The 26,338-nt window shown below is 36.6% G+C and overlaps 1 protein-coding gene across 18 annotated transcripts in view; it reads left to right on the forward strand.

Annotated features, from left to right (window-relative positions):
• The first annotated feature begins 6,205 nt into the window (after window positions 1-6,205).
• The window catches only part of svilb (supervillin b), a 48,647-nt gene continuing 28,514 nt past the window's right edge, over window positions 6,206-26,338 (forward strand). For 7 of the 18 annotated variants that reach the window (XM_046876470.1, XM_046876465.1, XM_046876471.1 and 4 more), the window contains exons 1-6: window positions 19,684-19,791; window positions 21,150-21,213; window positions 22,991-23,076; window positions 23,156-23,213; window positions 23,409-23,563; window positions 23,880-24,600. In XM_046876470.1, the coding sequence (XP_046732426.1) occupies window positions 19,734-19,791; window positions 21,150-21,213; window positions 22,991-23,076; window positions 23,156-23,213; window positions 23,409-23,563; window positions 23,880-24,600 (1,142 nt within the window). In that variant the 5' untranslated portion in view covers window positions 19,684-19,733. Of the gene's footprint in view, window positions 6,329-9,290; window positions 9,620-19,682; window positions 19,792-21,149; window positions 21,214-22,990; window positions 23,077-23,155; window positions 23,214-23,408; window positions 23,564-23,879; window positions 24,601-26,338 lie in introns of those variants that run through there. The other 11 variants (XM_046876469.1, XM_046876468.1, XM_046876482.1 and 8 more) reach the window with 7 other exon arrangements.

The raw sequence follows: 26,338 nt of genomic DNA on the forward strand, positions 1-26,338 counted from the left end.
TAAAGTGTATCACAGTTGTGATTAATTCATAAAATACTGTGCCACAGCTATGAGCCATTAAAAGAGAGTTTTGCCAGCATTCGGGTCCAGCTGGCTGAACTTAGTATGACAGTCTGGCGGGGGAAAATTGTCAAAATCCGCAGCAGATCTCTTTTTCTGTTTCACACTCAGCTACACGGATATGTGCAAGGCCCAAAGCCTACTGCAAATGAGATTGTGTTCTGCTGTAAACACAGTGCAAGGTGAAACCGAGGTGTTGCTGGGAGAGTGGTGAAAATGCCCAATACTAAAATGCAGTATTAACTCAAAGAAAATTACATCATTCTCTTTTAATAAAAGCCCAAATAGTGTTCAGGCTTTTATTAATGAATACAAGAATGGAATAATGGAGCCACAAGAATAGGAATTACCCATCGCCTCTTACAGAAAAAACCCACTCATTCCACATATGACCACAAGTTTACTTGTGTTTGTGTGTACAATATAGAAAAAACTTGTGAATGTACGTGACTAAGAAAATGTGTGAATTATGTGATGATGTAATAATGAATGAAGCATGTAACAAATACAAATGGGGGCACCATACACTGTACAAATCCATTACATGTTAAACATAACATGCATGAGAAGCATAACATGAAAACTACAGGCGCAAAATCTATGAGTATGTCGTGATTTTTCACAGGTGAAGATAATGTAATTTCCTGTAAAGTGATCTTATAAAGGAGATGCACAGTTAGTTATTATTATTATTATTATTATTATTATTATTATTATATTTATTATTATTATTATTTTACAGTGGTAAAAATTAAAACCACCTTTTATAAATGTGTTCCATTAGTCATTGAGTTATGTATGTATCAGCTTCTTTTATTCAACTCAGAAACAAGATTGTATACAAACACCTTTATAAATAATGCCAACGTGTAAGAACAATTTTAATGTGTGTTCTTTAAATAAAAAGTTAATTAGAACTTTAGAACATGCAAAGCTCTATAATATAAGAATTCACATTATGCATTGTACAGAGTTAAATATTGAGTCTAAGATTAGGGTTAAAGTTAGAATACAGAATATACAATAAATTAATCTGTACCAATGGGTTCCATAGACTACAATTTTAACAGTTAACCAGGTTTCAACACCCAGAATCTACTACTGTATATTGCTATGAAGTTAGGAGTTAGTAAAAAGCAAGATGCACTTAATTGGGGGGAACCATTTTCTTCTTCTTCTTCTCGCTGCTCCTGTTAGGGGTTGCCACAGCTTATAATCCGTCTTTATACTACTTTGTTCTATACATCTGCCTCTTTCAAACCAACTACCTGCATGTCTTTGTCCTACATGCACTGTTCCTCTAATAAACTAATTTCTAATCCTGTCCATCGTCATCACTCCTACTGAAAATCTCAGCATCTTCATCTCTGCCACCTCCAGTTCTGCCTCCTGTTTTTTTTTGTCAATGCCACTGTCTCTAAACTATACAACATAGCAGGACTCACCACAGTCCAATAGACTTTCCCGTTCACTTTTGCAGATACGCATCTATCACAAATCACTCATGCCACTCTTCTCCACCCTGCCTGCACTCTTTTCTTCACTTCTATAACACACTCTCCATTACTTTGCACTTTTGACCCCAGGTATTTAAACTCCTCCACCTTCTCCACATCTTCTTCCTGCAACCGCACCCTTTCACTGCTCTCCCTCTTGTTTAGACATGTACTCTGTCTTATTCCTACTGACTTTCATTCCCCTTCTCTCCAGCGCAAACATCATAGTCAATGAAGACTCCTGTCTGACCTCTGTCAACCTGTCTACCGCCACTGCAAACAGGAAAGGGCTCAAAACCCATCCTTAATGCAGTCCCACCTCCACTTTAAACCAGCCTGTCGTTCTCACTGCACACTTCACTGCTGTCACACTGTCCTCATACATGTCCTGCACCACCTTCATACTTCTCTGACACACCTGACTTCCTCATACAATACCACAACTCCTCTCTCGGCATCCTGTCGTACGCTTTCTCTAAATCCACAAACACACAATGCAACTCCTTCTGACCTCTATACTTCTCCATCAACATTCTCAAAGCAAATAATGAGTATGTGGTGCTCTTCCTTGGCATGAAACCATGCTGTTGCTCACAGATGTTCACCTCTTCTCTCAGCCTTGCTTCCACTACCCTTTCCGATAACTTCATGGTGTGGCTGATCAACCTTATTCCTCTGTAGTTACGGCAGGTCTGCACATCTTCCTTATTTCAAAACCGGTACCAGCACACTCTTCTATTCCTCAGGCCTTCTCTCACGTTCCAAAATTTTGTTAAACAATCTGGTTAAAAACTCCACTGCCATCTCCCCTAAACATCCCCATGTTTCTACTGGTATGTCATCTGGTCCAACTGACTTTTCACTCTTCATCTTCTTAATCGCTGCTCTCACTTCCTCCTGACTAATGCTATCCACTTCCTTTACTTCCTCCACTTCACCATCTCCACAACATTTAACCTTTTCTCTTTCTCTTACATTTTTCTCATTCATCAGCTGCTCAAACACACTCTCCTCACTAGTCAACACATTTCCATCTGCATCCTTTACTGCTCTAACTTGTAGCTAATCCTTTCCAGCTCGGTCCCTCTGCCTGGCCAATCGGTACAAATCCTGTTCTCCTTCCTTTGTGTCCAACTTCTCATACAGCTCCTCATATGCATTTTCCTCGCTTTAACCACATCCCTCTTCACCTGCTGCTGCATCTATGTGTACTCTTCCTTACTTTTCTCATCACTCTTTCGATCCCAATTCTGTTTCGCCAACCTCTTTCTCATTATTCTTTCCTGCACTTCCTCATTCCACCACCATGTCTTTTTGTCTTCCTTTCTTTTTCCAGATGTCACACCTTTCTAGCTGTCTCCCTTATAATTTCTACAGTAGTTGCCCAATCATCCAGCACCTCTTCATCACCACCGAGCCCCTGTCTGACATCTTCCCTGAACCTCACTCTACAGTCTTCCTCCTTCAGTTTCCACCGTCTTATCCTTTATTCAGTCCTCACTCTTCTTCCTTATCTCCAAAAAACATCCTACATCCTCTACTTAAAGCCATACCCACCCATCACCTCATCATCACCTCTGTTCCATTCACCAACATGCCCATTGAAATCTGCCCCAATCACCAATCTTTCTTTCCTAGGTACACCTTCTAACTCACTTCACAATTTTTCCTTCTCCTTCATCTCACAACCCACTTGTGGAGCATAAGCACTGATAACATTTATCATCACCCCTTCAACTTCCAGCTTCACGTTTATCACTCCATCAGAAACTCTTTTGACCTCCACTACACTCTTACTGTTCTCTTCCTTCAGAATCACCCCTACACCATTTATCTTTTCATCCACACGACGAAAGAACAGTTTAAACCCACCTCCAATGTTCCCGGCCTTACTCCATCTCCACTTGGTCTCCTGAACACACAACATATCTACCTTTCTCCTCTCCATCATATCAGCTACCTCTCTCCCTTTACCCGTCATAGTACCAACAGGTTTGTTATCCGCATGTTAGATTTGGCACATTTTACGCTGGATGCCCTTCCTAATGCAACCCTCCTTGGGACCGGCACTAAGAGTGCACCGGCTAGTGCAACCCTAATGGCTGGGTTATATACAACCTATAACCAATTGTTCTGTATGAGTCTTGATGTTGAACAAATTTACAAAAAACATAATGTGATTGCACACAAAATAAATAAAGCAAATCCAACTGTCCACATCTCCCAAACTATAGCAGATTGTACAAGATACTGAATAAAACTTAAAATAAATGATAACATTTCCTTCCTGCACAATATGTACCTGGTAATAATTTTAACAATTTTCAAAATTTAAGTGATGCCACATCAGATGATGTCTTTGATTAATTTATTATTGTTATTAAATGTCACAGTGATAATAATGATTGGAAATACTGAAAATTAGGGTGAAACACACAAAATTTGCTTGAAGATGTCAGGCAGTTAGTTTATGCAGAACATGTAGAGTTGCATAAATGGAGAAGTGCTCCTGATAGGCCAGTGTTGTGACAACCAATCAGCACACGGCTTGAGCTTTAAGACTAGGCTGAGCATTTTACTGCTCCTTATAGTTTTTTTTTTTTATGCCAAAACATTGACTTTCTGTCTTTTTTAATTTGTTTGCTTTAAAGTGTTTCTTTGCACTCTGACATCGTATTTTTTATATTTATTACAGTATATAGGATCAGTCAGAAGAGGCAGGTGAGGCAGTGATTAGGCAGTGCCTCACCTATTATATTCCAATAAAAAATTCAAATTATATTTTTTAAACGAGGGTTTTTCCTTCTGATCTGCGTTATAGGTGCCATTTCACTATGATTCTTATTGTTCTTATTGTCAAATTCGGCAATTTGCAGCAGTAATTTCTGACAAAGGCACAATGAATTGCAAAAGCTGAGAGCTCAGCCTCACCTCACATTGCACAATCCCATTCAAACTGACCTGAGCTGAGGTGACTGTGTGAATATATCCAATATGGTCTAGGTAACGTATTTCACGTATCTGTGTAAAAGATATTTAGCTTGTTGCTATCTATAAAACTGCAATAAATAAGTACCATGAGAGGCAGCCATTACCGTTGCTGCATGGAGGCGTGTGAGAGCAGAAGTACTGCTTGTCTAACACTCAAATGACATTGCCCTTATCCAATCAACTTATCAAGAAATTATTCATTTAATTTTTTTGGGGTTTATATATATGTGTAAATCTAGCTATGTCTGTCCAATGCCTCAGCAGGGTGCTTTCATTCAAAAAATGACCACTTCTATACGTTTCAGTTTTTTTTTTTTTTCTGCGCATCGATAAATGAAACTCGCACTGTTTCTGCAATTATGATGAGTAGAAATTATTGCTGTCAAAATGAGCATGTGAATAACGCTAACGCAAATTAATTTTAATGCCACTAATTTTTATTAACGTGCGTTTAAACGCAGCACACATTTCTGTTAGTTAATTTTTTATAAAATATAAAAAAATAATAATATAAAAGAGGTGAAATTAAAACATTTATTTACGACTGAAATCTGAAGTGATTTTTTAATCACCAAAATTTGTTTTACTTTATCGATTTTATACATTTATTTTAATAATTCTTCTTCTTTATTGGTGGTTCACATTCTTAAGTAGAGCATTACCGCCATCTACTGTGGTAATGGTTTAGAGACTTATATCCCTATTCCACAGACCAAAAATCCGCCATGGTGCACACATCCGGCAATTAAAACCTTCCGTGTGGAAACAGCAAAAATTCCATTTAGGTGTCCTGATGATTCATGTAATTTAAAACATCATAATTACTTTAAAACATTTACAAGAATATTTTGTGTTCATGCTCTATATTGAATCTGTTTTCACTAATAATAAACATACATTTGAACAAATCATCCATTTGTGTCAATGCCCATGTTAATTAGAGTTATTTTAAAGTAATTTAAGGTACATTTAGTACAGAAAAAAAAACCCTGTGTGATTAGGTTGTGATTAATCGTAAGGTAACTCAGGTCAGGTTAAATATGTTAATTGATTGACAGCCCTAGTAGAAATACATTTTATTATATATGTAATAATTACATTTAATAATTAAATCATATAATTCGTATAATAGTAATATGAAATGCGTTATTGTGTTTAGTTAAAAAGTTGTCACGTGAAACTAATCAATGATGCAAAAAATGCTGATAGTGATATTTTATAATATTTGTAGAAGCTACATTGATTCATGTGACACATTTGGAGTTGATAAGAGACAGCAGGACAGACCACCTTACCAGATCTGGTGTGAAATACAAGACTGCTCTTCCAACTTTCTTTTCTTTCTTTCTTTCTTTCTTTCTTTCTGTCTGTCTGTCTGTCTGTCTGTCTTTCTTTCTTTCTTTCTTTCTTTCTTTCTTTCTTTCTTTCTTTCTTTCTTTCTTTCTTTCTTTCTTTCTTTCTTTCTTTCTTTCTTATATATACATTCCCAAAACAATAAAAGGTCAGATCCCCTATTAAAAGTGTGCACTTAAAAGTGCGCAAAAGGCGCAGAGAGAGCGGAAGTAGCTGCGCTCCTGCTGCTGTGCTGTGATTGGTTGGGATTGAGCACAAGGTCAAGGCGGAAGTTTTAAAAGGCCATTGCGCGCCCTGAAGCGTAATGGCACCATGTGGAGAAGAAACGTTTCTGTTATGCTCAGTGCGCCAATAAAAACCTCACATAAAAAAAAAAATTAAAGGCATACACTAAATTAAAACGCGTGCTGGGCTTGACAGGGTGGACGGTAAGGAATAGTTCATGCATTTCTCCAAACATATCATTTCAACCATTTCCATAGTTCTTTTTTTTCCCTGTAAGCAAGTGGCTCGGAAATATATTTTATGTATATATCGTATAGCTCAAATAATTTTTTTTTTCATATTTATAATTTTATATTTTGAATAAAAGCTTAAGGTTGAAATGTGTGTCTATTGAAAATGCAAAATAGAAGTTATGGCTGAACCGAAATTTTATTATATATTTAATGCATTATGGTTATTAACATTTACATTGATAATAGTGTAAAATGTAAAAGGTTTTAGGCAGGTGTGAAAAAAATGTGTGAACAGAAGATATTTGGTGTATCCTCTGGTTTGCAAAACATCATCAATTCTTCTAGGTAAACGTGCGTGTAGTTTTTGATGAATCCAGCATCTAGGTTGTTGCAAACATCTTGAAGAAACAAGCACAGATCTTCTGTTGATGTAGGCTGCCTCAAATGACTCAAATGTAGGCTGTCTTATCATGTAATCTCAGACAGACTCTAAGACATTGAGATCAGGGCTCTGTGGGAGCCAAAACTTTTACTTCCAGGACTCTTTGTTCTCTACACTGAAGATAGTTTTTAATGTGTGGGTGGGTGGGTGGTCGTGTCCTGCTGCCGAATAAATTTGTGGCCAATCAGGTGCCACCCTGATGTTATTGCATAATGGAGTTGAAATGGAAAATGATGGAGATGGAAAATTTTTATTCCTCAGCATTTATGACACATTTAAACCTGATCAAATCTTAATTTTCAAACACCATACCACATTTAATCCTGATCAAAATCTTAATTTTCAAACACCATTTCACAAATGGTGTTTGAAAATTAAGTTTTGATCAGGGTTAAATGTCTTAAATGCTGAGGAATAAAATTTTTCCAGTTTTCACAAATTGTGTGTGTGCGTGCGCATATATATATATATATATATATATATATATATATATATATATATATATATATATATATATATATATACATACATACATACATACATACATACATACATGCCACAAGACGCACTCACACAAAGTGAGTACACCCTTCACATCAAAGGAACACTACTATAGAAATAAAAATTGGATAAAGTTTAGAGTAGTTAGTGTACAGCTTGTATAGCAGTACAGATTTACTGTCTTGTGAAATAACATCGTGCAGCCATTATTGTCTAAAGTGAGTACACCCTAAGTGAACATGTCAAAACTGTGTCCAAAGTGTCAGTATTTTGTGTGAGCATAATTGGTATCCAGCACTGCCTTAATCCTCCTGGCCATGGAATTCACCAGAGCTGCACATGTTGTTGCTCGAATCCTTTTCCACTCCTTCATAATGACATTATGGAGCTGCTGGATGTTAAACACATGGCACTTCTCTACCTTCCGCCTGAGGATGCGCCACAGGTACTTAATAGGGTTCAGGTCTGAAGACATACTTGGCCACTCAATCACCTTCAGCTTCCTCAGCAAGGCATTTGTCGTCTTGGAAAATGTGTTTGGAGGTCATTATAATGTTGAAAAACTGCCATTCAGCCCAATGTCTGAAGGGAAAGCATCATGTTTGTATTCTTAAGTAGAGAATTACTGCCATCTACTTTGATAATAGATCAGAATCTTATATCCCTACACAAGTTCTGTTTGGTGTCCTGATATTTACATCATTTAAAACACCATTATTATTTATTTTGTAATTATTTAATTTTTAAATGATATTTAAGTATGTCTAAATATTATCTAAGTATTAAGTATATTTTGTCTTAATGCTTTATAATGAATGTTTTCACTAATAATAAACATACATTTGCATAAAGCAACCATATTTGTCTATGCCTATGTTGATTAGAGTAGACTTAAAAAATATACATTTAGAACAGATAGAAATGTGATTAAGTTGCAAATAATCGTGAATTAACTCATGCCAGTTATGAGATTAATAGCGATTAAACATTTTAATCGATTGACAACCCTAAGCTATATATTGTTAGAAAATGCCACAAAATTAAATAAAAAAAAGTTAATAATTTTTTATTTTATTGATCAATGCATAATTAAATAAAGACAGGGGAGGAATCAGAGCACTGGGGTGATGTGGAGGTCTATTGTAGAGGTCAATCATTAGGTTTGTTTCATTTATCTCTTTTACACATTCTGATTATATTATTCTTGGCTATTAGGGTTGAGCATGTAGATATATTTGATTAGATACTAGGATTTTTAAGGTTCCCCAGCACACTACATCTTTTAACATATTCCCTTTCAGTAAAATATCCCTCATATTAAGGAAAATGCTTTCTCATTTTATTCTAGTAGGTTTCATTCATGGTGTATATTGCATGCTTTACTTGTGGAGGGAAAAATTTTATAAATGTTTATCCTGGAGTTTAATGTGTGCATTTCTGTGACCGTGACCGAGTGTAAAAAAGAGTGGTCCGGTCATGTGCTGGCATGCAATCAACAGCTGCCACAAAACCCCAGAGTCATGTTCAACATGGCTGCTGCTTAGTTCGAGTGACTGTGACTGACCCTCTAGGAAGTCATGTGCTCTCAAACCTAAGGGCTACATAACCCACCCCTCACCCCCAAGTATTATGTGATCCCTTCTTGTGTAAACACAAGTATTTTTTTTTATTTTTATTCTAATGATTAAAGGGAACCTGAAAAACAAAAAAAACACCTCATGTTAGATTGGGTAAAAAAAAGTGCTCCTAACAATCCTGCATGACCAGGGCTAGTAGACAGCTGATTCCATCTCTCCCTCTCTATTCCTTTGGCTATTTATGGCAGATTCCCCTCTCACTATGTTCTTCTCTTAGGCCCATACATGGAGCCTGCTGGGTTAGGTTATCTCTCCTGCCTGCCTCCCTCTCTCTCTCTCTCTGTTTCTCTCTCTCTCTCTCTCCTCTCCCTCTCCCTCCTGCCTGTCTTTTGGTAGTAGTTTGATGTGTCATTCTGGAACTCCAGTGCTGTTAGCTGAGACACAAATTCAGAAACTTCCCACCTGCAGATTTTCCCACCTCGACAGGAACTCTTCACATGCATCGTGACGATCTGAAGTTACTTCGTTACTAAACTTCATAACGGAATAATTCTAAAGATCCACCTGGAATGTTATTGTATTGCGGAGACACTTGTTTCTGTTCCAGTCTGCTTTTTAACATTCCTAATTATTAATCACTCTACTCTCTGTTTAATGATGTAAATTCAGCATAATCTGTACTGGACTGACAGGAAGAGTGTTTACCTTGGACCTCACACAGGAGCCTATACATCAACACAGGTGTCCATTTCTTTTATTTTAGGCATGTTTACTAGACTTGATGGGTGTTCAATACATACTCTGTTTGGATGCATTTAAACGCAAACCGCGTTTGATTTACATACCATGAAGGATGCATAGGGGTGGGAGGTTATTTTACATGATATACTATTTAATATATATGAATGGTAATTATGCCTTTAATGCTTTACTAACATATTGAAGTGGCTACAACCATGTTCAAGTAAACAAATAACGTTTGGTTTAACTATAATTTAACAAACATCATAAACACAACTGCTTAGTTAATTGAAGCTATACAGTGTTAATTTTATCCAGACCAGCAATTACTGTAACAGGCTCGGTTTAATTATTTGAATGTAATTTTATACAGTACTGTTAAAATTCTCCTTTCCTATAAGAATTTCTCACAGTTGTATCCCTTTTTCATGGAAAAGATTACTAGGGCTTTTTTTTTTTTTTTTTTGACATGCAGATGGCACACCTCTTATCTATGCAGTCTAGATTTTTTGCTGTTCATAGATACAGTACATGTTGTCTAGATAGTACCAAATCTGTTAGAAGGATAATATCCCAGTGATCTGTTTGCTCTACTCTTATTTCTGTTTCATAAATTTATAGGTTAGAACTCTGTGTACCTGTTTAACATCTTGGTCTTCTCTGAAATCGGCCGTCACGGGCCACAGTGTAACCGGAACTATTTGGCAAGAGTTACTGGTTTGTTGGAATGTCCATGCTTGGCATCCTTGTTGTGTTTATGTTTGGCATACCTTACAGTTTAAAGAGAGCCACTGCAAATCAGCAGACCAATAAATGGTTGTGTATAAAAAATTAAAATACAGACTTGACCAATTTGGCTAAAGTGGGAGTATATGCAGTGTTTTTAGATGCATACATTGACCAAAGAAAGTAAAAGCATTTTTATGCTTTGATCCCCCATGCACCAACTCACAATGACAAAGCTATTGGAGATTATTTGTTTTTGATACGTTTTTGACTTCTGGTGACATGATTAAAAGCCACATAAGATTAGCTGTAGAGCACAAAGAGCAGTTGATTTGAAATCAAACCAAATCACTCCCAGAATTCCTAAAAACCTCATCAGCATTTTTACTTTACAATGTACTTACTGACTGTAAGCAAGCAAGACCAAACATTGTTAGTTAAATCTGGTTAGTGTCATGAATACAGAATTATTATTCTTTGTTGATCAATTTGGGCAGTTCTGTTGACTAAATGTCCTAATGCTTTCAATGATCATCAGTGTAAATGCACCTCTCCGTTTTAAAGAGGCTGCAATGGTGCAGGAATGTTGCAGAATATTGCAGGGTTCGACAGTGATTTGGGATTTGTCTATTTTCCTGTGGTATTTAGTCATCCAAAGCTTTTGATCAGATTCAAAAATCTTGGTCTAAAAGGTTAGTCAAGTGACCCTTGCAGGTGAAAAACCAAGGTAAGGTTATGCAGTAGAAAAAAAAATCGATATAATTTTGGTTATATTTGGTTGTATGCTTTGCAAAAAAATAAATTTTGGTTAAAAAGCTATTAAACTGTCATGTGCCAATGTGTGGCGTTTGTAACTTTAGCCCTTGAACTTTTAGGACCAGGTCAAATCAAGTAAAGTACACATGAGTTTGGTAGAATTGAAGATAAATCTATAGAGAATTATTCTGATGCCCATATTCATAGGTTTCTCACAAGTTCCTTTTAATAAAATTGTCAGGTTTTGTTTTTACTCTTTAGTGTATAGCTATAGAAGATTTAATAGTAATTTACATCTGTAATTTATATCAATGTTTTCTAGGTGTTTTCTTAAAGCAATAAGCAAAATAAATTGAATTGAATAGTGGCTTGCTTTCAACTGTCACTTAACATCCGTACAGATGACACTGTGTGTAGCTTTTTCAGGTAAAGTGTTAGTGGTATTGGGTTATCGTGAGTGTATATAAGAAACCCAATTATGCACCAACACTCTCACCCCCTGTGTGTGTGTGTGTGTGAATGTGGTGGCCTTTGGCCAGGCACTGGTATTGCAGCTGTTGAGTTAGTTGCACCTGCCGACTTTATCAAAATAAACTGTCGTATTCGACCCATAGTTAACCTTTAAGTTCAGACATGTCTTTCATTACCAATTGCATGTACAGTGGAACCCCGTTGTACGAGCATAATTCGTTCTTGAAAATTGCTCGTAGGTCCATTTGCTCGTATGTTCGAACTAATTTTCCCCATAGGAATGAATGTAAAAGTGATTTAATCCGTTCCACGATCTCATCCGATCGCTTATTTCTGCACTTAAAAAGTATTTGTAGCCTATTTTTAAAAACAAATACACCGCAAATTACCGTAATATAAACATAATTTAACACTTACTCATGTGATAGTGGTTGATTACGAGTGTGAGACGCGCACCATGCTTGTAACCTCCTCAGTTTCCATGGTATTTCTATTTACTTTCATTTTCACAGCACCATCACTGATTTTCTTGGGAGACATATTTCAAGATTTCTAGTGAAATAAAAATATAAAACTAAAAAAAAGTTACTGTGGGAGAGCATATGAATACGGGAGCCAATTTTAATTTTTTTGTGTCAGTCTACTTAGTGCCCCACGCAGCACGTCTCTGGCGCGTGCACACACACACACACACACACACACACACACACACACACACACACACACACACTCTCTTACGTTTTTGTTGCACTGAACAATGAGAGCGACTGAGTGATACGTCATCAACTAAGCGACTGATGCGACCCTCCGCAGAAAACGGGGAACTGGCAGCGTGGGTTTGCTCGTGCCTTCGAAATTTGCTCGTGAAACAGGGTAAAATTTTGCGAGCGAGTTTGCTCGTATCTCCATTTGCTCGTACTATAGGTTGCTCGTACAACGGGGTTTCACTGTACAACTAAATACCCTAGTTAAGATTTTTATATTATAATGTATTAATTCGAGATAGAAAAATTGTCATTTAATGTGTTTAGAAAGGCTTTTTACCTTACATATACAGCACAGCTAAAATTTCTTCTTTGCATATTCCAGCAATGTTTGAGGCTGAGGTCAGAGCACAGGGTCAGCCATGATGCAGTGCCCCTGGAGCACAGAGGGTTAAGGGCCTTACTAAGGGGCCCAAGGATGGCAGCCTTGTGATACTGGGTTTTGAACCTCTGACTGTCTGATGAGTAATTGAGAGCCTTAACCACTGAGCTCCCACATCTCTACTTTACAGGATCAGTAAAATAAAATGATGTTGATTATAGTTTCTGTGTGAGAAAGCATGAGTGCTGATATGAGGTTAGTTTGAGAGATTTTTATGCATTTGTTCAGGGCAATGCTTTTGCTGTACAGCTGTGTTTTACTGATTCTGAAAACCTTAGACATTTTATATGCTGTGTAGGTATTTTTGCCATGTTGGTCTGTACAAAACCTCTTTCATGGATGTTAATAAAGGATAACAGGAAATGGTGATCCTTATTAATGGAAATAAATGCTGTGGCATAAAAGGTAATAGTGCACTTCAGGTTGTGCTATTAATGGAAACAGCTAGGAACAGTTTGAATTGCATTGATTTGTAATGAGTATTTGGGTTTGCGAAGTAGACTTTGTATACCTTTTTACCTTTTTAATTCATGACCATCCAGCTTGGCTGCCTCAAATGATTTCACATTTGCCTATTTTATAATAGCCATATATGAACACAGACAACTTAAATCTTCTGCTTCAGTATCCAGAGAAATCTGAAGATAATGGAGCAGAAGTGCAGCGCAGTTTGAACCAGGTGCTTTCTTGGAGTTGGTTACAATTATGATTTGCAGTTTACTAAGGGAAAACTCGAACCATGTGGATTGAATATGTAATTAAATGAGCAGTTGAAGATGTAAAAGTGCATAACCCTCAACCCATGTTAGTTTACTCAGGACTAAAAACTGTGATGGATATTTTGTGTTTGGATAGTAATGTGTTTTATTTGAATCAGTTAAAGCTTCTCAGTACATTCAGTGATGTAGGAAAAGTGGATTCTCATTGATTTGGTGTATTTTACAGCAATATTTGAACACACTTTAGAACTGCCCATTGGTGAACTAGTTGTGACTTTTAGCCTTGATCGTAAGGCAGGATCATAACGCTTGTGTTTTTGGGTTTGGAGTTGAAAGAACACTTCTAAATGACTGGTTTGTTTCACAGTTGTTTGCAGTCCAGTGGCTAGATAAACAGACTGTACTGTGCTGTTTGCACTCTCTCCTAATAAAGGCAGATGAGTGAGAACAGAGCAGAGCAAGGGAGATTTCTAGCCCTACCCCTTTTTGGCTTAGTAGGAATTCAGAAGTGATGTTCAGCAGTGGTTGAATAATAAGAAAAGAACTTAGTTGTTTTCATGGTGGGTTCAAGCTACAAAATGGCTATAGTCACAGTCGTATGCAAACATTTAGACTGTCCTGACCAAATTACAATTTTTGTTTATCTTTATAAAGGGTAAAGTGGGAAATACCTCCTTTAAATTCATTTTAACACCGTCAATGCAGTTAGTATATTTTTTTATTAAGAATTGTCAGTAGGAATAACAATTACTAGGTGGAATAAAATCTCCAGCTCCTCAAAACTAATTTTTAGCACACCAGCATGAGCACCTCTAAGCAACAGTCTTAGATTCTAAATATGAAGCTAATTAAGGTAACTGCAAAAGTCAAGGCAAGATTTGGAAGAATACAGAACATTTAGACAGAACTTCCTGACAGAAGACAGAACTGCTGGTCAGAAAGCTAATCAAAATCCATATATGACAGCAAGGACGTGCAGGAAGGTTTAGCTGTCAGGAGAGTGGTGGGGACACTCCTACTGTGCAGTGTTTCTTTGTGTAAACATGATCTAAATGGAAGAGTTGTGACAAGAAAACCTTACGTCTGACCTCACCACAAAAGTGGATCATGGAATGATGCTAAACAGTATGTAAGATTGAAACTTGATCTTCCTGAAATACCTAAATTAGCACTTTCCAAGTTTGTAGAATTCGAGTTATATTTATATTAAATTTGTAATCTTGCGTACCAGTGTAGATTTATTCATTACTAGAGACTCAAAGCACTTTTGTACGTCGCTCTGGATAAGGGCGTCTGATAAATGCCACAAATGTAAATGTAAATGAAACATATTTGGCCATAAACATTAAATGTAAACTATATGGCCAAAAGTTTTGAGGACCTGTGGTTTGTAAGCACATGATTGCATAGAATACCTTTGTATGCTGACCTCACAAATACATTTGCGACTGAATGAGCACAAAGCTCCACAGTAACACATCACAATCTAGTGGAAAGTCTTCCCAAAAGAAAGAAGAGTGAACTATATCTAAAACAGGATGTTCAATAAGTGTCCACAAACCTTCGGCTATATAGTGTATATTCAGAGATGAGCATTTAACAAAAGAACATTGTCAACTTCTAAGCAAGGAGGTTGATTTATTTGCGTTGTGTATTAGTCAGTGGTAAAGGAAACATTGCCTGGGTAGTTCAATGAGTGTGGTAGCTCAGTGGTAAAGACTCTGGGTTACTGATTGGAAGGTCGCAGGGGGGGTGGCTCAAACCCTGGGATCGCCAAGCTGCCACTCTTGGGCACTTGAGCAAGGCCCTTATAACCCCTTTGTGCACTAGGGGTGCTGTATCATGGCTGTCCCCTGCGCCCTGACCCCAGCGCCCTGACCCCAGCATCCGAAGTAAGGATATGCAAAGAAAAGAATTTTACTGTGCTGTAAGTATATGTGATAAATAAAGGCTATTCTTTTATTTTAGTTGGAAGAATGAATTTGAAGCAAATGTGGGAGTCAGGGCACTTTTACCTATTTTTTTTTTTAAGTTCATGAAATCTAAAATAATTGTGCAGTAGCACTAACATGAAAAAAAAACAGAAAAATGTAAATTGAGCAGGGCTGTTCAAACATTCACATTAAGCTGTATGTTATCCTTTTAATCAAATCTCACGACCTAAGAGGGAGAGACACAGGCAGACATACAGTAGATATATACACTATAATGCAAAATGTTTGTGGATACCTGGTCATAAATATGGTATGTGCTTTTTGAGAATTGCATTCCACAGTTTGTCTCAATTTGTTGTTCTAATACTCTCCACTCTTCTGGGAAGATTCCACTAGATTTTGGAGTGTGCTTGTGGCTCATCAGCCACAAGGGTGCTAGTAAAGTCAGGTACTTCTGTAGGTGGGTAGGCCTGGGGTGCAGTCGGTGTTCCAATTCATCCCAAAGGTGTTCAGTAGGGTTGAGGTCAGAGCACTATAGTAGGCCACTCAAGATCTTCCTCTAAAAAAAACCCCATGTAAACCATATCTTAAACGCAACATTTTGTTATACTGAATCCAAAGCCTTTTTAAATTAATTAATTAATTAAATTAGTGATTAATAGTTCTGTGAGCTCTATAAAGCACAACTTTGAAATGACAAAACGTTTGTGATCTGCAGATCTCAGACTGGAGGTCTTCGGAGACGAATTAGTTATTGGTTAAGCCTTTAAGTAAAAATATTTTCACTATAATGAGTGTAACACCATGATCTAGTAGATCCATTGATATCATGATCTTGTTTGTCAAACTGTTCACCTATGCATGCAGATCAATGTTTTTTTTAGCAAACATATGTTGGATGTGTGCAACAGAAATACTAAAATATTACTAGAGTTATGCATTATGTACTCAAGATAAAGATAAAATATTACTACCTATAGAATATCGTTTGGCTCTGCTGTCCAATCACTTGTGTGTGCACCACTGTGTACATTGTTCCTACAATTAAGTAAAAGTATAAATACACTGCTTAAATATTAAACATTCAAAGTATATTTTAAAGCATCCCTTATACATTTCTACTTGGGTAAAAGAACAACAGGAGTACAGACTGTATTAATAATTTATGCAATTCAGCATTCCAATACTCTCCCGATACCACAGGCTTATGGTTACCATTCAATGCAATTTTCAGTTCTTAAGCATTTGGGAATGGCATATTTTCCCAAAAGAAGTGCTGTTAAAAGTAAACATTAAAATGTAGTTTCAATGATGTAATGAATTAAGTAAGTCTAAATGAAGTATGTTTCCCAAAATTGGAATTCTGAGTACAAATGCTTGAATATATTTTACTTATACAGTACTGTCCAATGCTAATTGTCTTTTAAAATAATTTTGTACTAGTGTGTGTCGAGTATATGCACTGCATATCAATTGTTTTTCTCCTAACTGGAAAGTTGAAAAGTATACAAATAATCTAATCTGATTAAATTATTACTATGTAGTGTGTATATATTAGTGTATGTACTGAGACACATTTTAGTGTGTAAGGGTCAGTTTTGCCATTTATAAAAGATTTGCTTTTAATAAATATTATTAAATCATCATTAAAGCATCATCAGGAGTGTGTAATGAACTCAAACTAGGTACATTATTTACTATATCATCTGCTTTCTATTCTAGAGTACTATTGGAGGAGAAACATTGGAAACAGACATCCTTCATAGAACAAGTATTCTTCTGAACTGTTAACAAACCTGAAAAACTCAAAGCACACAAATACAACTGCCAACCCCACCATTCTTCTTACACAATTTGAGACCTTGTGATATACTGAATTCCTCAACCTTCATAGTTACATTGTCGTACTATTAATAGATTTTAGTCCTTCCTCTCACCACCAGGCATCACTATTGTAACATGCACTCTTACAGTAAATCCAAAGGTTTATGTGGTGGAACGTAAAATCATCAGGTGTGTGTGTGTGTTATGGTGTTCTGTGGTTTATACTGGTAATCAACATTTTTTTCTTGAGAATGCAGGCAGAAGTTTGTATTGCCTTTGCACTCTGCTGTCCAAAAAACATGGCACAATTCTTTTTGTTTTAAGTGAGAATTTTGCTGCTCTTAAACCTAATTGTAATTTTATTTTAGACTAATGGTATGTACGTGTTGATATAAAATATCATATCAGCCATCAAGCATGACATTAAAACCACAATTTGCCACCAAAAAAGCTGTAAACAATCATGGTGTGGACCTTTGATGGTGTGTTTTGGTTGGTGGTTTGCAGTAGAGCCGAGTTTAAATCCTGTACGTTGCAAGGTGAAGCCTCCATAGATTGAAATATTTACCTAAAAGATCTTGTATATGGACTCCAAGATAACACTTTAAGCTCTTTGTAATGTTTCTCAAAACTCAGGATGCTGTTGGAACAGGCCACTGGCATTAGGGACTACCGTTGCTATGAAGGCGTGCAGCAATGTATGGTCAGCTGTTGTGTTATGGTTACATCCATGCGAATGGTTTCCCAGCAGAATATTGGCAAAAGCATCATAGTGCCTCTGCTTCCTAAATTTGAGTAAATGTGGGTCTATTAAAGCCCACTACTTTTAAACTCTACAAGATTGTCCTGTAACTATTTATGCTTTAAGAATTTGGTTCGTTAAGAAAATGCTGTAATTAAAGTCATCATTTTCAGAGCAGAACTATGAATCTAAGTTACACCAATAACAAGCAAGATATAAGTAGCAACATATGTGTTTCTGTGGTTTATGATTTAATGGACATTACTTAATTTCAGTTTAAAAATAGCATACATGTGAGAAGTGTGTGTCAGGTTTACGTTTGTTTATTTGCATTTGAGTGTTGGTGTGTTGGGAGTGCGTGGCTGGTTGAGCAAGCGTTAGGTTTAATGATTGGTAATGACAAAAAAGGACATGATTTTAAAAGACATTGGTACAATAATGGTATTTATAAAAAAAAATCTGATCCTGAAAATCAGAAGATTTAATCATATGGCATAGGAGAGCACATGTGCACAGCAGTAGAATAAACAAGGTTGGCCCACCCACTTACTGGCCTCTTGACCAATCACAGCACACATTACCTTATTAAGGGCATCTGCAAGGCAGTTAAAAGCCTCGGATGAGGACTTAGTGCATGCCCAAACATTTTACATAATGCAAACTGGGATTTAATAGTTTTTAAGAAATAAGATGGTTCTCTGAGTTCAAAGCAAGTTTTAGTTTATTAAACGGGTACATAATTTACATAATGGAGGATTACATAAAATTATTTTGGTTATTTTTACAGATGTGCCTTGAGTGGTACCATCAAAGCGGTTGTATTACCTCTTCTGAAATGAGGAAAATGTCTAAACATTTTGGCTTCGTTGCTTATGCTTGTTTTTTCTTCCCCTTCCCTTCGTTTTCATGCATGTAGTGGTGAGAACTCAAATAATACATAAAACATAGAATTTCAGAATCAAATTACTTTGTTCCATTTGTCAGACATCAGGATATTGATTCTGTTTTGTCCTTTATATTAAGAGAAACCACTCACTCTCTTGTGCCCTCTAGTGAGCTCTTTCACTCACAGAAGTGTGTGTGTGTGTGTGTGTGTGTGTGTGTGTGTGTGTGTGTGTGTGTGTGTGTGTGTGTGTGTGTGTGTGTGTGTGTCAGACAGACAGACAGACAGACAGACAGACAGACACAGACAGACAAGAGAGGAAGAGACCGAGAGAGACAGAGAAATAGTTTTATGATAAGGTTGTACAATGATGCAAATGTTTTCTATTAAACATTTTGCTGTGTTTCTGTTTCTGAAGTGAGAGTTCTCATCTGCTACACATTTTACAGTCTTACACACACATTTGCTTTTATCCATTATTTGAATAGTAGATAATTGGATTCCACCTAGTGATGCATAATTATTCTCCATCAGCTGTAGTTCTGGATCTTTAATACCTTTTTAAACTTGTGCATGTGTGTTGGTAGATGTGCCAGAAGTCTGGGAATCCACCATGCACATACAATCCACTTATATCATCCAGGCTAATTTCTGCCTGCAGTCAGATTACAGCCTGTGAGCTGACTTAACACCCTTCTTCTCTCTCTCTCTCTCTCTCTCTCTCTCTCTCTCTCTCTCTCTCTCTCTCTCTCACCCTATGATGTGATTTGTCTCCCCTTCCCTGGCCTCTGCAGTTCCATCACATTGAGGTCTTGCCCTGTCTCTCTCTCTCTCTCTCTCTCTCTCTCTCTTTCTGGTCCAATCTCCATTCATTTCTTTTTAACATTTTTTTTTGTACTTGTTACATTGCAACATGCTTTGGAACACTCGGATTACTAGCTACATCGGCCATGTTGAACAATGCAGCCATGGTAAGATCCTGGTTCCTTTCTCCTAGAAAGTGTTACCTGGCCGTGGGTTTGGATGAAGTTGGGATTGTTCTGGTGCAAAATGTTTCCCTACTTAAGAGAAGGAGTGACTTATTGTTATTATTATAGTGACTGATTACATTCCTGTTTTAATCGGTAAGATTGTGAGTCTAAAAGTCTGGTGATGAATTGATCATTGCCAATATATGTGAAAAGGAAGTATGGTTCAGTAAGCAATATTGAGTGTTTTGGATCCATATAATGATATTTAGTGTACTTAATTATAGTGCTTAACAAGTTCTGTCCACTTGAGGCATTATGAAAAAAACTTCACACTTTGGAGTTTGTGTCTCTTATTTAATATATTGCTGGAATTCATTGACCATAGCTTTTGGTTTGTTGTCAGTATGTAAACGAGTGTAAAAAAATGTAATAACTATTATTTCTACAGGAAAATCACTGCATCTTCTTGCAGTACATGAGTTTTTGCCATAGTCTCTTCTCTGAGGGCTCTGTGTGCTTACGAAGGAGGGGGTAGCATTTTTAGAAAGAGGTCTATTTTTTACTTTGTCCACCCCTTTCTGTATTTTTAGAAAATCCCCTATTCCTCCCCTCTCTAGGTTGTTGGTTTGTGCCAGTCAGCATCCTTAAGCGTCACCTTGGCACATGCACAGAACACAAACCTGTATTCTTTGATTTAGTGCTAATTCTGTTCACATTTTCCTACTTTTGAAAGCCACATTTTCTAATGGTTCAGGTGGTTGATGTGATGTCATGTTGAGGCATGGTGAATCTATTATAAAGGTGGTTTTAAAGGTGCGGTTTATAGTTTTAAAAGGTATCACTAGAACAACAATAATAATAATCTTATGGTATAACAGAATTAGTATATAATACCTTAAAAACTATGATTTAAAACTTTCTACCTTTTCTCACTTTCTTTATGTTTAAGCATCGGCTTTTGTTTTTCTGGTCCAGAAAGTAGCTCCATTTGCAACTACTCAGCTCTGCAAAATTGCAATTCTTACAGACACTGCAGATTAAATTTAAAATCTTTATAGTTTTTGGGCTTAATATCCAAAATAAGGTTGGTCATTTTAAGGTTTTTAAACAGAAACCTGCCTAATAAAGCTTCTAAATGACGGCAGTGTAAAAACCGTTCTTGCTTATACTTGAATAGCTTGGTGATGTTTAAGATGGTGATTTTTAATTGTTGCCATTTTAGTCTGACCAATACTCCACCATCGTCTGAAGAGAAAGTGCCAAGACCTTTCAAACATCCTAATAAAATCATTGTATGTTCCTTTCAGGTTTGAGGAATACCATTTGCCATCTAAGTAATTTTTTGTATCTTTTTACAGGGCTTGGTGGTGAGTCAGCAGCTAAAATCTGCAACGCTACACTACAACAAAAAGAAGCACTAAGGTGTGCTTTTCTTTCATCTCACTAAGATTTTCTCTTTATTTTTACTGCATGGCTGCTTCTGAAATTGGCTCACAAAGCTTTATGAATTCAGGTATCAGTCACAAACCAATTTTTTTTGTTCGCTTTAAAGATGCAGGTTAACACATCTAGATGTAGATTTATCAAATGGAAGCTGAAATTTTTATCTATTGTCTTGCTCATCATACGGTATATGGCAAAAACCAAAGAACTTGTTGTTGTAATACTTTTGGAGGTGATTGATAATACTTTTGGAGGTGATTGATAAAAAGCTCAGACTTATTTAATCATTGAGAATGCATGCCTTGATTATCTGCTTTTAAAAAGTTATCCAATCACAAATGCTTGAAATTGAATGCATGAATCTTGAAGAAACCCTAATGATATGTTTATGTGGAAATCCAGTTGCACAAATCGCTATGTAGTGGGTTGGAGGTAAAATGCTATTTGAATTGTTTAATGAATGGGGCAATCAATGGAAGAGAGCCTTAAATAGCACAGTTCTCTTTGTGGTGTTATCTGGTTGGACCTTATGTTGGGAATGCATGTGTTCCATTCCCTAACATTTGCATTTTGGTTTTGCAGAGATTTCAGGACAAAGCTGTCCATCTGCCAAATTCTCTGGCTTTGTTATGGGGTCTGGACTTTTGATAAATTCCTTGACAGCAACTACAGCCTACTCGTGAATTATTTACCCTTTATGAAAATAATCCATAATGTAAATCAATAATAATCTGTAATATTTAAAGATGAAAAGAATAGAGACAAAAAAAAGCTTTAAGGTTAAGGCATTATGAGTGGTTTGGTGGTTGCTTTATATAAAAATATATTTTGTTCTTTTCAAGGATTTTATATATTGTATTGTTATTTGTTTAAATGTTTTTTTTCTATGATTTAAAATATTAACATTTGAGAGTATTCACTTTTGACAGGCTGTTTTGTTAAACCTTTTAAATAATTTTGCTGAGATTTTATATAAATTAATTGTTGCCCCTATTTTTAGACTCATGAATTCCTCCAGTATGTTTTGATAGTAATATGTGCCATCCAAAGTTTGATCAGTCTTGAGTATGGTTTTAAAAATACACTTGTAGATAAAGGTGGTTTGACACCTATCACTGAGCGTTAAAATATCATCGAAGGTTTTCAGGTATAAAATACATTCTTTTATTGCTTATGATACAACCTGGTGATAATTTGTACATATTTTGGCTTTATAGCTTGCTTATCACACGTTTACTCTGTAATTAAATCTTGTAATAAAGTTTCCTGATTTGTCATTACCCACCAAAAAGAGTAGGGAGGGATGGGAGATGTTTGGTGTCAGCTATGTGTTCACTGCAGACGTTGGTAACTGGAGTACCCTGTTTAGACTGGACTAGCATGGTGACATGGGAAAGTAGAACTCAAGGCATGTATTAATAGCTTAGCTCTTAATCTATTCCTGTAGGCAGACCACGAGGACAATCAAAGTCTATGACACAATTTAATGATTCATCTTAAAATGTCACATAAGAGTATGGGACTGACATGTTCCAGAACACCCTTGTTTATCACGAAGATATTATTAGTGGTCTTGCAGTGGTTGATGTGCAAAGTTAGCATTTTACTTTTGAGTTCTTTTAAATGTATTCTGCTTCCATTCATGACATTTCTGATTGCAGCAGATACGTTTTGCTGAGTGTAGTTTTTTTTTCTCCAAGCATTTAAAAAGACCTAATATACTTGTTTTGAATATTTGTTTCCTGTGCTTTGACAGTGTTTCAAAAGACTTATCCACCGAATACAAAAGCTCACAAACTGTCAGAGATATCGACAACAAAATCCTTGCTGTGCTGCCCAAAGGTGAGTGATCCTAATCTAACAACCTTGACCTGGAGAAGTGTAGGGATATTTTTGGGTAACTCACAGATTCTTTTTTTAGTTTCAGAGTTACGAAAGCATTTCGAATCTGAAATCACAAGTGATAAGAACATGAAGAGGTGAGTAAATCTACTATCTAGTTATTATATTTCTAAAGCAAAGGTTTTTACCTTGATGGTCACTACCCTCATGAGGCTCACAATATGGTTTCTGGAGTGCCATGAGTGTAATGTTAAAAAAAAAATATATGGAAACTTACCAGTTTTACAAATGGTAAATTTTTTTTTTTAATAAAATGGCATATTTTCATTTAGAAAAGAGAGGATTGCTCGAAGGCTGGAGGGGATAGAGACAGATGTGCCATCTGCCCTGGCCACAGGCATGCAATACACACCTGGCATGGTGACCAATCGGCTTCTTGAGGAAGACACGCCGTGGTATACTCGTGCTTCAGACACTAATGAGCCAGGTATTGTGCTTTCAAGAAGTCGCTTCATGTTAAATAACCTGCTTGTTATATATGCCTCATGATAACAGACATCTATCAATGAGGAAAATGGCCAAATCAATGTAAAAAACTTATTTCCTCCCTCATGTTTTTACTTCCAGTAATGTAAGCCAGTAAGAGCCAGTAAGAGCGGAAACTACATACAGTTTCTTCGTTCTTCATTGCAAAAGCAGTTCTAAAACATGCATATTGTCTGATGTAGAGTTAAAAATGAAATTTGGCACATTTCTACCTTCTATCCATACGTGTTTTTCGGATTTCTTTCCTATTGCCACAGTGAGGCACTACAGTCGGGATGAGCTGGATAACACAGAAAGGCAATCAAGAGCACAAACACGACCCAGTGCACAATTACCTGTGCATCTTGATCAGACTTCCAACCCTGAAAACCCTGACCTGGCCAGCCTCAGCTCCAAAGCTGAACGAATAGCCCGCTACAAAGCCGAACGTCGGCGGCAGTTGTCAGAACGTTACGGGATCCTCCTTGACCAGGAGCCTGATATAGATTACGTGCCAAGACATACACGAGCACGCAGGGAGCCGATGGGCAAACAAGCTTTGCCTGATGGGGGGCATGGTCAGAAGCAGGAACAGTTGAGAGAGGAGAAGGGGCGTGATAGTAGCACCAACAGGTCAAGATATAGCAGCTCAGGTGTTGGCCGGGTGTCTATGCCAACTGATGAATCTACCTCTCACATACACCGGGAAAGAAGAAACACTTTCAGTTATCGAGACAAAAGAATGGATGCAGACCAAGAGAGTGAAAGGGCCAACCTGGATAACTACAGGAGAATGCCAGACAGCAACCCTCGAACACACCCACAAGAAGCTCCAACTACTGTGGACAAGGGTCCAGCTCAACAGGCCAGAGGTGTTACTGCAGTGCCTAGATCCCCTTGTGCAGCACGCCGTGCCTCATTGCCTTCCACACGTCAAGGAATCTCCCCGGGAGACTTGTTCATTGAACAGCAGGCACAAAACATCCTCAGCCGACAGGGGTAAGTCTATGAGCTTGTGCTCTTTGAATGTCTTTGAATTAATATAGTATGTCCTTGAATTTTTTTTTTCCAGGATTTTTCTCCTCTAAATGTATTTCCTAATTCAAACACAAACTTAGGGGGAAAAAAAAACCTGGATGTGAGCAAAGTAATGGATTTCACCATTCTTCATTTACAGTGATCCTCATCGATAAATAAATTAACCTAAATTATGCGAAAATCATATGAATAATCTGAGCTGTTTGCACATTTTCACACAATTTTAATTCTACTGGACAGGATTAGCTTTTGAAAGAGCAGTCAAGTCAGTTAGAAGAATTTGGTACCAATATAATGTTTGTGTAGGTATTTGTGGATAAGTGCAGAGTCTTGGCACTGAGTGGTTTCTCTTTTATCTGCAACATTTTATGTTCTTCATTGCTTTACATGCACTTAATAAATTTTCATTGTGTATTTCGCCTGGTCACTTACCATTTTTGTACTTAAACATCTAAACATATAAAGACACCCATGACTACTAGGTTTAAACCCCATTCTAATGTCTTTTTAATGGCTCTAAATAAAAACATTCTTTCCCTGAATACTGTTAGCTGTGGTTTTAATCCTCTCACCACTCAGTTCGTTTAAGTGTGGCATTGGGATAAAATATTCAAATAAATATGACTTTGGACAGCAAATTTTACAACACAGATAAAATCATAGTTGCAGTAATTAAGTATATGGTATATTGATGAATAATAAGATTTACTTTAAAATATAGCAGTTTGACAGGTAACATACAACCGCTAACTAGCTAATATGTACTTATGATCCATTGTAAATTGTAGCATAATTTGCCGTTCAGCATTTATGCTTTTGTGCAAGGTTACCATGACTTTACACTTTGCTACATTTGCATAATCATTGGGTAGATGCATTTATTTAAAAGGAAGGGGGAAAAAAGGCGTTAGTCGAGAGGCCTAAAGACAGAGCCTTAATTTGCTAAATTAATTTCCTAGAGGAAACACTTCCATAATCAAATCTGACTTCCCATGTAGCATTTCTTCTACAGTACATGTAGCAGATCAAATAAATTCTACTTTCCAGTAAACAATATTATATAACCTGATTATAGCTATAAGAACTATCTATTTGAAAAGACTGTATATGCAAAATATAATAAAAGTAGATTTTTTTTATTAAGTGCTTATGCACTAAATACAGAGGTCTAAAGATAATGTGGTTGGCTTTAAGCAACCTGACAGATTCTCTATTTAAGGTATAGTTTAATGGCAATTTTTACAAAATTACTAAATAGAAAAACAATTATTTTCAAGTTATTTTCAAGACACTCTATTACAATTTTCCTATTAATTATCATTATAAGCTGTTTTGTTTCAGTTGATGTTTTAAGCATGGTGTCTTCATCTTAAAATGAAAGACTTGAACAAACTAATATCAACTGGCTCTCAGGGTACCTGATTGCTTGTGCACATTCATTTCTTCTGGAAATGTTAAATTCGCTTGTCTGCTTTCATCTGTTGCATACATTTAGAGACACCATCTAACTTTTGCTTTCATCTAGTTGAATCTGGTTTATTGACTTCCCAATGCTGGTGGTTATTTACTTTGGCTATTCACATGAAATAGTTTGCTTGGTCCAATTTTTCACTAAGTTTGGATAATTATTTTGAAAGCAGTTTGAAAAATTAAAAGATTACAAGGAACTATTATTATGCTTTTGCATTGTTTTATTAAG

The sequence above is a fragment of the Silurus meridionalis genome, chromosome 20, assembly GCF_014805685.1.
Source record: "Silurus meridionalis isolate SWU-2019-XX chromosome 20, ASM1480568v1, whole genome shotgun sequence".
NCBI lineage: Eukaryota > Metazoa > Chordata > Actinopteri > Siluriformes > Siluridae > Silurus > Silurus meridionalis.